Raw genomic sequence first — 17,840 nt, 5'->3', positions numbered from 1 at the left:
TGTGATGTGATGTCCCTTAAAGCAACATTTTTTTAACATATGGTCTATGATTTAAAAAAAAAAAAAAGATATATATATATATATATATATATATATATATATATATATATATTTGTATATACACGAGTCAAGAGGACCATACCGTGACTCGAAATGGGGTGGTCGCTGACTGGTCCATGGTGGGACTCTGATCAGAGGAACTCCCAGGCATGCTGCGCCTCCGACCTGTTCTGTCAGGCGGCGACTCTATGGAGGAAGGAGAAGAAACGGAAACTTTATATGTCAAGTCCTGAAGATGTCAGGAGATAAATTGGTTACAATATGAATAAAAGATAATATACACAGGGAGAGTTTAATTCTCACTTTCGCTAGAGCTGCAAATGAATTGTAATGACACTCCCTATCCAACTCGATTATTTCAATTCCTCTTCCTGGCTGCCTTCATAAACAGCAATTTCTCAGCCACACAAAGAGCAGGATCGTGTAAATCTGGTTTATTTAGGGTTATAAATAGTGAGGGGTGTCTGGGGGCAACGAGAAAATGTTTCTCTCAAGGTGGCTACACACATCCAGGCACATACAGTACATTATCTGACCTAGTGGCCCACATGTCCCACGAATAGTTACCGTTCAACAAGCCTTGCAAGGACATGGACCACCTGAACTTAAGCCCACAACTGAGATATCACCAGGACTTACACCCAGGTGACATCACAATTCATAAGAACAGTTCATATGGATATTTTTGCCGTCCAGTAGTTAGGTATCTTTTATGTGCATTCACCATACCATAAAGTTCTTAAGATCACATTCTCAGCTTGTGAAGTCTATGGAGCCAATGTGCTCAGTGCTGTAACTTGAGCTCGTCAGGGCCCCTGCAAAATAAAAGAAAAACCTACAGAGGAGCCTGGTTAGGGTTGCCACCTGGCCGGTGCTCGATCTCAATGTTATTAATAGGGAAAAAATCTAAATATATTGGAAGGCCAGTATTTTTTTGCAAAAAAGGTGGCAACCCTAGGCCTGGTGCGAAAGGTTCCTCCTCCTCAAGACCCTGGCCCACTCCTGCTTAGGGTTGCCACCTTTAATGAAAAAAATAACCGGCCGGTGGGGGGCGGGTACAAAAAGGAGGTGGGCCATGATGCAAAAAGGGGCTACGTGGCGCGACAAAAAGGGGCGGAGCAACATCATGGCGATGCGAAGAAGACTACAAAAAAGGTAAGTTCTGCGCAAATGGGGGCAGGCCGAGGGCTTTTTTTAAAGGATATTACAAATTACCGGCAACTGCATTGCTGGTAAATTTGTAATACTGGCCCCGGCCTTGGCAGGTGTTTTACCGGCTAGGCAACCCTACTCCTGCTGCACCTTGTGGCTTTCAACACGCCCCTAATTTGAAAGTATGAAAGGTGTTGGGGGGCTATGATGCAGCAGACACTGGAGTCTGGGCCGCCACATCTGCAGAGTCTGCTGTTACACCACTGAATTAGTTTATCAACTGGGGAGTGAGTGGGGATTGTAGTTAATCTAGCAGGGCACTATAGCACTAGCAAGGCAAAAAACTAATTTAAAAACCCTCAACTTGCGTCATGGCAGCAGCACCCCTACTTTTTGCTCCAATACATGTTCCTGCATGCTCCCCCTGGTGGCAAAGTGCAGAATCTACTAAAAACAGTTTCCAGTTTTATTTACAAATTAAAGGGGTTGTTCATCTTTGAGTTAACATTTGGTATGATGTAGAGAGTGATTTTTCAGCCATCGGGTTGCTAGGCTCCAGATTACCCTAGCACCCATGCACTGATGTGAATTGGAGACTGGATAAAAAGAGGAGTAATAAAAAGTAGCAATAACAATACATGTGTAGCCTTAGCGAACACTTGTTTTTTAGATGGGGTCAGTGACCCCTATTTGAAATTGGAGGCAAATAATTCAAAAACTATAAAAAAAAGAATGAATGAAGACCAATTGATAAGCTGTTTCAAATCGGGCATACTATAACATATTAAAAGTTAACGTAAAGGTGAAGCACCCCTTTAAGATAAAAACATACATGATATACTTATATATAACATTGCCCTATGGCAGATAAAAGCAGGAGAAAGAAAGGATACTGAATAAAGAGAGGCATTCCTAGGAGCCGGTATCTCCACCAATGCTAAACTCTAACATTATGGAATGTCACAGAATAACGCAGATGCGGCAACCAACAATATGAGCACTGGCAGCACCGTCTGTCACCTAATTACCAGCATTAAGCGTATCTTTTAGCATAACAACAGCAACAAGCACCTTAAGGTGTGACACAAAACAAACGGATAATTTGCGACCGGCAGTAAGAAGCCATTTTTTTTTTTATTGGCGGCAGATTTGTGCAGCGCAGCAGATGTCGGTGCAGGTAGAAGTCGGACTCAGTAAAGCTCTCCTTATGCCACTTTAGCAGATCCAAAGCCCTACACCTATTTGATTTGCAGCTCCTCTGAAACCAACGGCCAGATGGAAGGGGCGATTTACAAATCAAAAAGAATTTGGGTTGTAACAAAGTGTTTTAGGGGCAGGAAGAGGTATTGGAGCTAATGAGAGGAAATCACATCGTTAGAGGAAGAAGCTGTTCCTTTGGAGACAATATGGAATTCAAAGGGAAAACAAAACTTCTCTGCTGGAAACTGGAAACCAGAAGAAATTGTTTAACAATTAGAATTAATCGCGGCGGTTTTGCTTTATGAACTTTATAATTATAGGTATGGGACCTGTTATGAAGAATCAGGGGCGTAACTACAGAGGAAGCAGACCCTGTGGCTGTAGGGGGCCCAAGAGGTAAAGGGGCCCCAATTCATATAACATTTCAATAAATATTGGTAAAACAGATGAACCTCTAGACATTTTGGGGGCCTGAAAAATAATTTGCTATGGGGCCCAGTGGGGCCACTATCCAGAATGCTCGAGATCTTGGGTTTTCCAGATAATGGATCTTTCCATAATTTGGATCTTCATACCTTAAATCTACTAGAAAATAATATAAACATTATATAAACCCAATAGGCTGGTTTTGCTTCCAAATAAGGATGAATTATATCTTAGTTGGGATCAATTACAAGCTACTGCTTTATTATTACAGAGAAAAAGGAAATCAGTTTGGATAAAATGGAGTCTATGGTAATTTGGAGCTTTCTGAATAATGGGTTTCTGGATAAAGGATCCATTACCTGTATTCTGCAGCTCATCCTTGGAATTGGGGGCTTATGGAAGGATAAAGCGGTTCATGGCAGTGATGTGCGGGTTTAGAAAAAAATCGACCTGCACTGACCCTGACCCACAACCTCCCAACTGGATCCTGCATGACTCTTTTGCTTGTGGACCCAGGACTGGATTTAATCTGAGGGCACCCGAAGGCTGGCATCCTCAGTCACCCCCGCCAGCCAGATTACGCGGATGTGCATCAACTATTTCTATATAAGTGGCTATGGAATCAAGGAAAGTACTTGCTGCTGGGCGGCACATGGCCCCTTAAATCCGGCCCCCTAGGTATGGGCATGTATAGACCCGCACCTGAGCTGTCTCTGACGTCACAAAGGGGGCAAGCCGGAACAAGCATGCCTATAAATAGAAACTCCCGGAGGCAGAAGGAGGGCTAAGCTGGTATAGAGGGCAGAGGAAGAGCTTGGCCCGAACCCATCTGCTACCTACAAATCTCGTGCAGAAATCAGCCTGAACTGTCCAGACCTGCAGGTACTACCTGCCCAACTCTGCACTTCGATGCCTTGGAGCATCATTTCTCTGACATGCAGGTCAAGGTATAAAATGCAAAAATATGGCACCCTGCCCTGCACATAGTAATGTCCCCTAATAAGTCTATGGCCTTTATTGCAGCAATTGTCAACGCAGAGCTTACAGTCTAATTACCCCCCATAAACACACACATACTCCAAGACTTTCAGAGCTTTGAGCCAACACTATGCTGCCCATTCCCACTTGCTTTGTTTACCCTACCTTTTCTTTTTAATAAAGGCCTATACAATTGCCAGCAGTTTCAGATTTGTAGAAGATGCCATTGTTTTATATCCGCCTTCCATTACTCTAACAGGCCTTTAGTGACATAAATCCCTAGTGTGAAAATGGTTTGCTGTGATTGAGGGCACTAGAAACCACAAACAGTGAAGCACTTGATACAAAGTGAATATAATAAGATAACGACATAGATATGGAGCCAACCAATCAGTGTGTCCGTATATGGCTTCTCCATGGCAACAAGGGAGGCAACAGCCGAGCTACAGGACACATTGTTACAGAGCATCTTCAACCAAGGCCACGAGGATGAAAATAAAACCTGATCCCATTGGCGCAACATTGTATAACGCAGGTTTGTCTCATAGCACAACGAATGCAGAACATGAGTGATAAAAAGTAGCATTAACAATACATTTTATTTTAAATGGGGTCAGTGACCCCCATCGGAAAAATGGAAAGAGTCTGAAGTAGAAGGCAAAATAATTTAAAAAAAACCCCTTCAAAACAAATAAAGAAGACCAATCAAAAAGTTGATTAGAATTAGCCATTCTATAACATACTCAAATTGAACTTGAAGGTGAAGCCCTCCTTTAAAGCATCATGGAATAAGGAGGGGTAGGCACTCCTGGAACATTTTTTCCTCTTGCATCCGACAATAATGGGCGCCGGTGCCAAGACAAAGGTGACGTGTAATGTCTTGAGGCTTTTAGGATATTACACTAAGAGCATTTCTGACACTTTCCAGGCAGTGTACTGGCAAGTGGCACGGCACAAGGGGAGTCATTACTAAATCGATTGCTGCCATGAAATGACTATCGGCTGCAAGATAAAGGGATTTGCTGCATCATTTGAGATGATTATACATTGTCTGCTATGGATAAAAGAGCTTCCATTTATTTGTGCAATTTGTTCTGCTAGCAGGATCTCTCTCTCTATTTATCTCTAATATATATCTCTAATATATATCTCTAATATATATATATATATATATATATATATATATATATATATATATATATATATATATATATATATATGCGCGAGAAAGAGCGACACTCACAGGTTGTTTTCAGTGTAGATAAGTTGTGCTTTATTCCACTCAACGTTTCGATCCCTCACAGGGATCTTCGTCAGGAGATTTTTTTGTTTGTAATCTCCTGACGAAGATCCCTGTGAGGGATCGAAACGTTGAGTGGAATAAAGCACAACTTATCTACACTGAAAACAACCTGTGAGTGTCGCTCTTTCTCGCAAATATTTACCTACTTTGGCTGGCACCCAGGACTTTACTGTGTTAACGGAGTGCACCTTTGGATTTCGTATATATATATATATATATACAGATATATATATATATAGATATATATATATATATATATATATATATATAAAGTAGTGTTTATTTCACTATATATATATATATATATATATATATATATATATATATATATATATATATATATATATATTATATATATATATATATATAATATATATATATATATATATATATATATATATATATATATTCCCAAAAATTTAAATAATAAAAATATTTCAGCAAAAAACGACTGACGTTTCCGCTAGCTCTCTAGCCTTTATCAAAGACTTTGATAAAGGCTAGAGAGCTAGCCGAAACGTCAATAGTTTTTTGCTGTAATAAACTTGCACTTCTACGTAAGACCTGAGAGTTCGATCCTTCGATGGGACTAGATTTATACTCTGGATTCTTTGCACCCAGGCATTATTGACCTGATATACAAGTTGTGCTGGCACAACTATATACACACACTTTATATTGATCTGCCCATTTTTTCTTTAGGTTCGAAAACACCGCTTAAGGGCTAGTCCACACGGGGAGATAGCGACGCGTTTGCGGTCGCGGCGACAAAGCGCCGCGACAGTCGCCGCGACCGGCGCAGGCGACAGTTTTGTATGGGCGCCTATGTAAAAACGCCTGTGCTAACCACACGAGGCGATGCGCTTTTCAACAGTCGCCTGAAAATGCCTCGCCAGGCTTTTTCAGGCGACTGTTGAAAAGCGCATCGCCTCGTGTGGTTAGCACAGGCGTTTTTACATAGGCGCCCATACAAAACTGTCGCCTGCGCCGGTCGCGGCGCTTTGTCGCCGCGACCGCAAACGCGTCGCTATCTCCCCGTGTGGACTAGCCCTAAGTGGTTCTTTTAAGCCACAATATCCACTAGATAAAGTCTGTACCATGGGACAGAATGCTCTGTTATACAGATAGCTAGAATCTCAGCCATAAAGCAGGACACAGGACTTCCAATGGGGATCAGATAAAATATAATGCAGCCCTTGACAAATTGCTAGGTCTGCTCTCACACGCAAGCAGCTTTCATTTAGTTTGGAGCTGATTATATTCCCTAGAGGTGTTGGTCTTCCATCACATTTTAATCCCAAATTTCTACCTGGGTGCATTATAGAGCAATAGAGAATGATTAGTTCCAGTGCAATGCCAATGGCTGCTTATCATTCAGATGGGATTACAGGAGCCTCCCTACCTTGCTCTCATTTATTCTATTTAGAGACATAGCAGGTGCCTTCCCCATGCACATAAGTGTGTTTTATAGAAATACATAAAGCCATCAATCCTGTTAAGATGATTTAAAGCCAATCTGTTGTGAGCGAGGACCAGTAACTCAAGTTGCTGCTAAGAGTTGGGAAGTGACTTTAAATAACCATTAAATAATGGCGAGATACGATCTGACTTTATTGCATCAGACAGCTGATCCTCTGCAGGGAAGATAATAGATCTGAACACCAGGGTGCTCCTGAATGACTTGTATATATGTATATAGGTAGGGTGTCATATTGGTTGTTAAAGGGCAACTTATTTACCGATCTAAGCTTAAAGTACAGATTTCCCTCATTCCGTATTAAAAGTGTCCACCAACAAACAACCAACAAATATATATGGCAGTATAGATATTCCTCTGTACTAAGCACAATTTAGCAGGAACAGCCCCCTAAATTTGCTCATAGCCTGTACAGAGAGATCTCATAAAACTGTCAGTATAGATATTCCTCTGTACTAAGCACAATTCAATGTGCAAAGTCTTGTGCCTTTATATGGTCACAGAACCCCTCAGTGACTTCTAATATCCTTATCATTTACAATAGGGGGTACATTATCCCTTATAATACATGAGTGATACTCAGAGTTCCCTGTATAACTCAGCCTGCAGCCTTGTGCCTTTATATGGTCACAGAACCCCTCAGTGACTTCTAATATCCTTATCATTTACAGCAAGGGGTACATTATCCCTTATAATACACAAGTTCCCTGTATAACTCAGCCTGCAGCCTTGTGCCTTAATATGGTCACAGAACCCCTCAGTGACTTCTAATATCCTTATCATTTACAGCAAGGGGTACATTATCCCTTATAATACACAAGTTCCCTGTATAACTCAGCCTGCAGCCTTGTGCCTTAATATGGTCACAGAACCTTACATTATCGCTAAAATGTCACTAAACTATTTACGATGATCAGTCAGGAGAAAAAAATATTCCTTGATAAATTCTTATTTACCGAAAAGTGTATCATTAAGAAGAGGTTTTGTGTAACAGACATGATTGTTGCTGGGTTGCACCATATGCTGGTAGGGGGTCTCCATATTATGCAATGCACAATATAAATACACTTGTACGTGAGTCTGGTTTGCGCTCACAGAATGCAAAACAGAGAGAAATCTTAAAGGATTATGTAAATTAGATGCATCCATCACTATTGTCATGCAAATTTCCTGTGTAATACGAGGGGGGGGTCAGCATATAAATATTTCACTAAAACTGAGCAAAGGGTGCTCTCCCGGTTTAAGTAGCTGGGTCTGTAGAGAAGATCAAGAGGCAAGCGTTGACTCTCTCTCTCTCCTCATGTGCAGATATTAATCCATTTTATAGAAATCCAGGGACCCCATATACACAGATATATATTTTATGGGGCGAGAGTGTGATCAGAATGGAAGTGGGGAATGGGAAGTAGATGTTACTGGATATTGATCAGATTCAGGCAACTCCTTAGGCTGAAGATAGAACTTTAGGCGCACAAGAAGTTGCACGCCCTAAAGTAGTGGTTGTCAGGGGTTAAATATTTAAACAGGCCCCCCCCAAGCTCCTTATAAGGTAAAAAGATATTGGTGTATCAGCCACCGTGCTTAGAATGTTGGTGATCACCCCAATGCTGGGCCTCCAGGAGTATCTAGCAGGGCAAGTAGTCATTCTACACACATCTGCCCCGACTGGTCTACTGGTTGCCCCGCCCCCTACTAAACATAGGTCCTGGCCTAGGGGGGCAGCCCCACTGCTCTTCAGGCTCTTGTGTTGATGCTGGATGCCAAACTCCTTGATGCTGGTCTAAAAGCTCGCACGAGGGACCTGGTCTTCTCTGTGGTCACTTATAAGCACTGCAGTCAAAAGGCATTGAGACCCTCCAGAAGGTGACCAGCCTCACAATGTTACATTTTGGGAACTGCTGGTGTAATGGCATGTTTTCTCAACCTCTTATACCCATCAGGTGTCAGCAGTGGCAAAACAAGGCAGCACCGTACCCCCCCCCACCTCTCCTGCTCAGCTGGTCCTGACTCACTACCATTTAAAGGAAAAGAGCGGTGCCCCCCCTACCAGTGAACGTGGGGTCTGCTTCCTCTATAGTTCCACCACTGGGTGTCAAAGGAGTGGTGATTTTATTGAAGTAGTATCTATGCCCACCACTTGTACCCCATCTTTTGTGCCTACCAACAAGATTGGTGACCATCTTTTTCTTTCCTATTAATCCCGATCTCAAGGCAACCAGCTGCCCCCAAGCACTGGTGCTAGTAACACCACGAACAGAGAATTCAGGTGAAGTTACACAGTGGCAACCCCAACTTACATACACTTTCCTATTGTTCAGCTCATTACAGGGAACAAAATAACCAGTACCTATTAATAAAACGAGCCATTTCCAGGGACACTTGGGTTGACCTTCTGCATGTAAATGAGTAAACCCAATGGATTAAGTTGATGATATCACAATAAGACTGCTGGGAAGAACTGATTTACTGGAAGGCCCACAAGTGATTCCTATAGAACACGGTCACTTTCCCCTAAGTAAATCCAATAGCATTTGTCCTGTGCACAATCCCTATTACTCAGCCTGCCTGGGAGACTGCAGGATTTCTCTGTTGGTTCTGTACAAAACATCGATTTATTCCCCCAGCATGTCTGGGGATGTCTAAAGGGGCCAGTGCAGAAACAGGGTCAGACTGGCCCAGACTCAATCCCACTGGTGCACCCCCTTGGGAAGTGAAGTGGCCCCTGGTTTGACAGCTCTGGTGGGCCCTGCACCCACCAGTCCAACAGTGTATAGAAATCATTTCCACGGGTAATTCAGAAATTTGGAAAATTTAATTTTTAGCTGCTGGTTTAGGCTCACAGCACAGGGTGAAGATGCTGCAGAGGTGCCATTGTACAAGTGTATCCTTATTATTGTTGTCCTATATTTGCACCCAGTATGAATTATGTTACAGGCAATTTGTTTCTTAAGTCTACTAGAAAATCCAGTAAACATTAAACAAACCTAATAGGCTAATTTTGCTTCCAATAAAGAATAATTATATCTTAGTTGGGATCAAGTACAAGCTACTGTTTTATTATTACAGAGAAAAAGGAAATCAGTTTCAAACATATTGATTATTTCATTATAATGGAGTCTACGGGAGACAACCTTTCCGTAATTCAGAGCTTTCTGGATAACAGGTTTCTGGATAACAGATCCCATTCCTGTATAAGACAGCAAAGAAATTGTGTCAGTTCCGGAAAATATAAATACGGGTACAGGTATGGGACCTGTTATCCAGAATGCTCAGGACCTGGGATTTTCAGGATAACAGATCTTTTCCTAACTTGGCACTACAGGTACAGGACCCGTTAGCCAGAATGCTTGGGAGCTGGGGTTTTCCGGGTAATCGATCCTACAGTGATTTGGATCTTCATACATTGTCTACTAGAAAATCATGTAAACATTAAATATACCGAATAGGCTGGTTTTGCTTTCAATAAGGATTATTTTAGATGGGATCAAGTACATGCTACTGTTTTATTATTAGAGAAAAAAAAACCTTTTGAATATATTTGGATTATTTGGATAAAATGGAATCTATGGGGAAATGGGAGCCTCCGTCTGCTCAGATTAAATCCTCTAAATTTATTGATGGACCATTATTACCCCTTCAATCGTCTGACAGTAAAGCGAAAGGCCCTTATAGGGGCCAATGAACTCGTTGCCTGATTGGGTGACTAGTGCTGAAACGGCAGTCATCGCGCCTGTTCCTTTCCAAGATACACCTGTTTGTACTTCTGCGATACAGTATATTACTTCCCACTCTACTTAAAGGGATTGTGTATTCGGAGTGTTTGGGAAGGCCTACCCTGGAGCCAGGCAAAAAACGACAAAAAAAATAAAAAATTCTATAAAATGTAGAATGCTTCCGTTTTTTTACAGGGCCTCAATCTTGTTACCATGGACACAACCTTATCCATCAAAAAGAGGAGTCTGTTACCATAGCAACCACAAGGCCAGGGGCGCATACTATAATTTTAGGCCACACGTCATTTTCCGCAGCAGCGTAGGAGACTTGGATATTGTCTGACTTGAAGTCTGAAACCCCCAACTCCCACCAACCCATTTCCCTCTTTCAATATGGGGACAGAGATGGATACGGAAAGGGTTAAACTGGCTGAGGTTCGAATGCTGAATTCCGAGGCATCACCATTACTGGAATGTGACAGTCAGGCTTCAATGTATCTGCTGATGTGCCGGGGACAGGGTGCTAATGTAATTCTAATTATATAAATGACACAGGTTAAAAGGGATACTTATTGTGTTAACAGTAAATAATGACTTATTCATTTGGAGGCAGAGAATGTGATTACTCGGCTCCGAGTCTCACAGAAACATAAGCCTTAGATAAAATAAAAGTGCAACAAAAAATTAAATAAAAAAAAAAAAAAAAAAAGGAAGTAACTTTATACTGCAATCATTTAATTCAAGGCACAGAGGCAGATCATAACACCATCTAGTGGTCATAATATAATGATGATATTCAACTGCTGCTCGTTATCTGAAAGAATCAATATGGCAGCTTCTAACAACTACCTCCTACCAATTTCCTTTAGGCTGGAACTACACGATGCGTCTTCTTGAGATCCGACGACATGAGAGGATCCATCGTGTAGTTCCAGCCTTAAGAAAACAGGGAGGATCAAAGAAGACAGCATTTGACCTCTGCTTCCAATGGGGATCAGGTAGGATCTGTGCAGTCATAGAAACAGAATGCTCTGTTATACAGATAGAATCTCAGCTGCCATAAAGCAGGGCAGGACTTCTGCTTCCAATGGGGATCAGATAGGATCTCTGCAGCCACTGGGACAGAATGCTCTGTTATACAGATAGCTAGAATCTCAGTTGCCATAAAGCAGGGCAGGACTGCTGCTTCCAATGGGGATCACATGGGATCTGTGCAGCCACTGGGACAAAATGCTCTGTTATACAGATAGCTAGAATCTCATCTGCCATAAAGCAGGGCAGGACTGCTGCTTACAATGGGGATCAGATAGTATCTGTGCAGCCATTGGGACAGAATGCTCTGTTATACGGAGGTGGGTAGTTATGTTACTGGGTAAGAATAAGATAAGCACCATTCTTCACTCAAGGCCTTTGGTCATAAACACAGAAATATCTTTTAACTTTTAAGACTACGCCTCCTGGTCTGTCCGTAGCAGAATTATGAAGGACGTATGTATTTTTAAAATGCAAATTTGCTATGACCCTGTCGTATAGAGCCAGTTAAGCGCAGGCAGTTTAGGCACGGCGCTCACGATGAAGTGTCAGCAAGAGGAGATATACGGGATGCGGATAGTGCTGAGCCTGCAGGAAACAGGCTTCATTTCTGGCAATTTAATAAGAACCTTGGAAACAATATCTCAATAAGCAAATCACACGCGGAAGGTAATCGCCCGGCTGCAGAATGAATGTGAGACTGGGAAGCCTAGTGACACATATACACAATGTATATTTATATCTAGGCCACTTTAACCCTCCTCCCTCCCTCGGGGGCCCCATCCTCACCTGATACAATATGAGAGGAGACGGCTGCAATATATTGTTTCCAAGGTAGATCCTTATTAGTTTCTCCAGGAAAACAGCGCTTCTTTGCGGTCAGCACTTTTATAAATCCAATATAGTCTTTGAGTCTGTTCCATGGGATGTAATGAGAAGGGTAGCACGAAGCTGCAACCTGTTATACAGGAGACAATCTGACACCTGGGGTAGGACCAAATATTCCAATATATGGACCAGTCCCATGTCACCTCATTAATCCATGGCAAGGCAGATGTCAACTCATCTGTAGTTAAATCCCTCAGATTTCAGGCCCCCACCCAATCACAGCTACAGGCCCATCACCCTCTGGCCCAAAAAACTTATGCTCTCCTTTGAAATGTATAGAGCTATCAGAAGCATGGTAGCAAGGGGGAGGGCTGGGGAAAATTTGGGTGGGGCTAAGGCTGAATGGGTCCGGGGGGGGGAGGTTAAGGCTTCCATAAATTCTAGTGTCTATATTTATAATGATAGTGATGTGCCAGTGACATCACTGAATCTGCACACATAGGCGAATGTAGCAGCACAAATAAATATAAAAGGAAATAGAAATAATAATTGAAAAAAGCTAGATGGGCCCTAGATCACACTAGGCCCCAAGGCTATAGCCTAGGGTAGCCTGTGAATTAATCCACCACTAACTAAAAGTTGAACCACCCCTATAAAATATAGTATGTTGACAAGAAAAAAAGTGGACTTAACATAAGAGGACTACTGTAGGTTCACATCCACACAACCAATGTATCTGTTTTTGTTCAATGTCATAATGCAAAGACATGGTGGGATAAAGCTAATCAATTCCCCCAACCCCTGGGTGCTGTTCACTGAGATACGTTCGTAAATTGGGCAGCTTCCTCATTCAACTTTCATGCCAACATTCCCTTAGCCCCTGTTCCTCGAAATATATGAGCAGGCTGGCTTCTTATTGCCCTTGTTGCAACTGGGATGGCAACATTCCTATAGTCACTGTTCCTTGTGATGCATCAGCGAGTTGGGCATCTTCCTCTTTGCTCAAGACTTCCATTCCAACATTCCTACAACCACTGCTCCTTGTAATACATCAGTGAGTTGGCATCTTCCTCATTACTTAAGAATTCGATGGCAACATCAAACCTTGGCCACTGTCCCTTGAGATACATCATTGAGTTGGCATCTTCCTTTTTGCTTAAAGCTACCATGCCAACATTCCCACAGTCACTGTTCCTTGTGATGCATTGGTAAGTTGGCATCGTCTTTCCTTAAGACTTCAATGCCACTGATTGCCTGATTGCCTTTATTTATCCACAGTATTTGCTACACATCCCATCTCCTATTCACAAATGAGACCATGGTTTGGCTTGGTTCCTTAGAATCCTGCACATATATTGGGTTTTTATCCTGGTTTTCTAGAACTGGTTTTAAGACAATATTTTTGTTCAGTTCAAAACAATCTGCAATTTCAGCATCTGTGGAGAGTTACCTCATGATTACTAAATCCCTTGGAGCGAGTAATGGTACTTTGGTTCCAGCTTTCTTACAGGTCACATTTTATGGGATAAAAAAAAAAAAAAGATGAATTCAGGATAACCATTGACCCAGTGACCAAATTCTAATTAAAACTGGTTAAATGCTTGTTTTCCTTTGCAACACAATAATTTTTTAACAAATCACCCCTCCAACATGGCTGTTCTCCTGTTATTTGACTTTATAAGGGATGCCAAACATGAGTTCTATTGTTCCAGAATCCATAAATGGTCACTAGAAATGGCTCTTTAATGTCAGTTGACTAAACCCTGCTCCTATATGTACAAGGGAGTGACAATTTTCAGTGTCTAAAGGCATTTCCTGATTTGGATCAGGATGTGAATCACAGAGACAGGATGGCCGGGCGCAATGTGAATTTGTTCTACATGTTTGTGCGGTTACTTTAGGAACACAATTGGCTTCTGGATTGCTGTGTTCACACTTTGCCCGTAATTGTGTGTTGGCTGGGAAGCTTGTCAAGTTATTACAAGAAAGTGTCCAATTATGCTTTTGTCAGATTAGGGTCCTGTATTTCCATTCTGTATGTGTTTAACCTGAGCTTTATGTCAGTTTTTCTAGTTATAAGTCAGTGTACATCTACTAACATTCAATATGGCATTTTCCCCAAATTTGGATATTTTTCCTATACATGAAAAGTAAAATTTCTTACAAGGGAAGCAACAAGTGTTAAGGCTGAAACAGCTGTGCCAAGTAGAAGTTCTTTGCTTCTTGTGCTGCCTTCCCCTGACTTTAATGCACTGTTGGTGCAGCAATAGATCTTAAATGCTGGGGTCACAGCCAAACTAATTTAATTTGCAATCCCTGCAGCTCAATAATTGCTAGATATGTCCCTTATTTATTAGGTGACCTGGTAATAATAGGGTGCAGCATAATGAGCCACTTATAGAATTCAATTATACATGGCACAAATAAGTCTATAATACAGCAAAGTGGGTGCTACAGAAACTCCTTGGGGGGACCACATCCTATCTGCAGACATGTAAAGGAGAAGGAAAGGTTAAAACTAAGTAAGCCTTATCAGATTATTCCTTCTATTGTGTACACATGGGCTTCTGTATCAGACTCCCTGCCTTCAGCTTAAACCTCATTGCCCTGGGCAAGAGCATGCTCAGTTTGCTCATGTTTCCCCCCCCCTCCCTTCTCTACTGTAATCTGAGCCCAGAGCAGGGAGAGACTCAGGCAAGAAGTGATGTCACACCATGTTAATACTGCAGCTCCTATCCTAAACAAACAGAGAGCTTCTAGAGCTGTTTACTCATGTATGGTAAAACATTCTACAGAACAAATATAGCATTCTAGCTTGCAGTATTGCAGCTAATCTATTGGCAATAAAATGCCTCCGTAGCTTTCCTTCTCCTTTAAGATGGAAGAGGCTGATCTAGAAGGAAACAAGAAATCCCAAAACTAGATTCCATCAGATTATTTGTTGGTTGTGATACTGAACATTGTTGTTTGTTAGTGGAAGACCCAACGTCATTAGCAATTGCACTAAAGGGGCTGATTATTTATTATCCCTCTTTAAACGTAGATCTCAAATTCCAAAGTGCACATGGGAGACATTCTGCAACACTTAGCCCGGCTGCAGCCAGATGGGTGATATTTGAGACTGGAATCCTATACTTGTGAATTCAAGATAAATCAGTAAGTAATAGTCCTCCTTTCAAAAGGACATTAGCCTTCAGCAAACTTCAGAAGCCTTTAGGAATACTACATGGCATGAGCCAGCCTTGTGCATTCACAATTGCCCATTCACTGGAAACCAAAATCCAGATGATGTAAGAGAAGCAGGTGCTTTTCCTAATTTAAGGCCGTGTCTTTGAACTGCCCTCAACACTGCCCTCATCAGAATAGCATTTCCACACCATAAAATCATCCTGTGATGGGTTTATGGAGACTCTCTGGCCCACACTGAGGGTATGCACTTGAAAACATTTTCCATTTCTGTCTTAATATGTATGAGTATCAGGTCATGTTAATCTAAATGGGCAGCTGAAGCTGAAATAAAAAGGTTCCCAACCTTTGTCACCCATGAGCCACAATCAAATATAAAACAACTTGGAGAGCAAAAAGTTCTTGCCAAATATGGTCTGTGATTGGCTATTTATAGCATCTACATGTTTTTTAGCAACTAAAACATGCCTTCAACCCAGGAATTAAAAGATAAACACCTGCTTTGAGGCCACTGGGATCAACATCCAAAGGGTTGATGAGCAACATATTACTCACGGGACACAAGGTGCTGGTGGAGCTAAAATTAATGAGTTCTCCTTTAGGAAGTCTGGATGCTAGAATATGACCAGTCCTTTGAGAGAGCATGCTATAGTATTAGCTAGAACACTCACCCTCTGGTTTTTAGGTCTTGACAAACTGATACCTAAACCCTAACTCTTCCCAATGTCTTCTCCAAGATCATTTATTTAACAACTCAACACCCATTTATCCACTAATGCTAAAGGCTTTGGTTTCCAGTGTGGAAGGAAGGTTGAATATACATAATCAAGCATACGGAGTGAGATCACATTACCTACATGTTGTGACACATCTGGATTAGGCCTTATAATGCCTGCGGTGCACAAACAGTTCACGCTCTATGAAAAGAAACAGTAAAACCCTTCATTTGACACCGACCCTCCGCAGTATGTTAGGAATAAAGCAAATGACCCAAAACACGCTTGTTATTAATGACTGCAACTCAAACGCCTGTTTATTTGTTAGGAAGTGCTGTTTAAGGTGAAACCACAAGTTTTCAAATTCTTCAAATACTGTACAAGCCTAATCAAGTTAATAGTCTAAAACTTTGATTGGTAATATGCAAGCCACACTCCCATGAAAGATAGCTGTGCCATATTCATTGATATCCAGGTATTTTAGAAGGTGTACGAGTTAGCAGTCTTGTTTCATTCTGCAATTAAATCTATGGAATATATTGCCCTGTCTCGGAAAATATAATCGAGCCATGCATTACATCAGAAGGTGGATGGCGCATACTGTCAGATTTAAGCAAGGTCACCTTAGATGGGCAAATCTTAAAATATGCCACCTATAAACCTATTATTTTGATACCAGACAGGTCTGTTGGTGTCCACTTTTTTGGAAGAAGGTGACCATCAATCGTTTCAAAGCCAGCAAATTTGGTTCAAAGAGGGGAAGGGTCAGTTCCTTTCCTCAACTCTTTCAACGAATTTAGCCTGAGTTTGCTCAAAAGATGACAAACCAATGTCTAGGAGCTAGCTCATTTGGTTCAAAAAGTTGACAGGTTGCTCTTTTCTTAACTTTTTGACTGAAATGTGGTTTGAGCTGGTTTGACAGGTAATAATCAAGCAATGGCATACCTACAAGACACCCCTAAATCTTCCAAGAGGCCAGTTGGCATAGCAACCCCTAAACGCCCTCACCTTGCTACCTCCCCAACCACTCATGTCCCCCACTCACACAGTAGGATGTACACCATGCATACAAACAAAAAAATGTAACATTTGACAATAGAGTATTGTTATCTAAAGCTTTCTTAAACTTCTAGTCACGGCTTTCCCACATTATTTACCCGCCTGGTGAAACACAGGGCATTGTGCATTGTAAGGCAGCTGATGTGACATTGAACAGCTAAGTTCTCACCAAACAGTTAAAGAAAACCTGGCAGAGAATCGTATGAAGTCACAAAATTAATCATCCTATAGGTTAAGAGTCTTGTGCAAGGCACCGGCTTTCATCCTAACGTCACCTTCACATCCAAGTTCACAAGTCCTTCCAAAGCAAACAGCCAGTGGCTTAAGCAAATATGTCTGCAGGCATTCATCTTTCTTTTACAAAGACAAAGGGAAAAAAACAGCCTCTCCTGGCAGAAAAAAAGAGCCTGGGATCCAGGAATGTGCACCCCGCTGCTGTATTATCTTATATATTTGAAACCAATCCACAGCAGCCAATCAAATGTTTGGTTTGATGATGGTAATGGGACAATAGCACTAGAAGCTGACTAACCACTGGCTGATTGTGGTACAAGAGCACTCTGCTCAATAAGTGTGTCCATTAATAAAAGAGAAGTGCGATAAAAGTGTCCTACAGGTATAGAGGTTTGGCAAGGTTGGAGTTTTAGGGGGATGTTTAAAGGTAGCTAAGAGAGCCATAGGACACACTATAAAAACAATATAATTTACTA

At 41.6% G+C, this 17,840-nt stretch overlaps 1 protein-coding gene across 5 annotated transcripts in view; it reads right to left on the bottom strand.

The window, feature by feature from the left end:
- Window positions 1-17,840, bottom strand: part of LOC108699920 (disabled homolog 2-interacting protein) — a 254,554-nt gene that overhangs the window by 143,781 nt on the left and 92,933 nt on the right. For all 5 annotated transcript variants that reach the window (XM_041575181.1, XM_041575183.1, XM_041575182.1 and 2 more), the window contains exon 2: window positions 143-246. In XM_041575181.1, the coding sequence (XP_041431115.1) occupies window positions 143-246 (104 nt within the window). The remainder of the gene's footprint in view (window positions 1-142; window positions 247-17,840) is intronic.

The sequence above is a fragment of the Xenopus laevis genome, chromosome 8S (assembly GCF_017654675.1).
Source record: "Xenopus laevis strain J_2021 chromosome 8S, Xenopus_laevis_v10.1, whole genome shotgun sequence".
Taxonomy (NCBI): domain Eukaryota; kingdom Metazoa; phylum Chordata; class Amphibia; order Anura; family Pipidae; genus Xenopus; species Xenopus laevis.
This window is presented reverse-complemented; position numbering and strand designations above follow the sequence as displayed.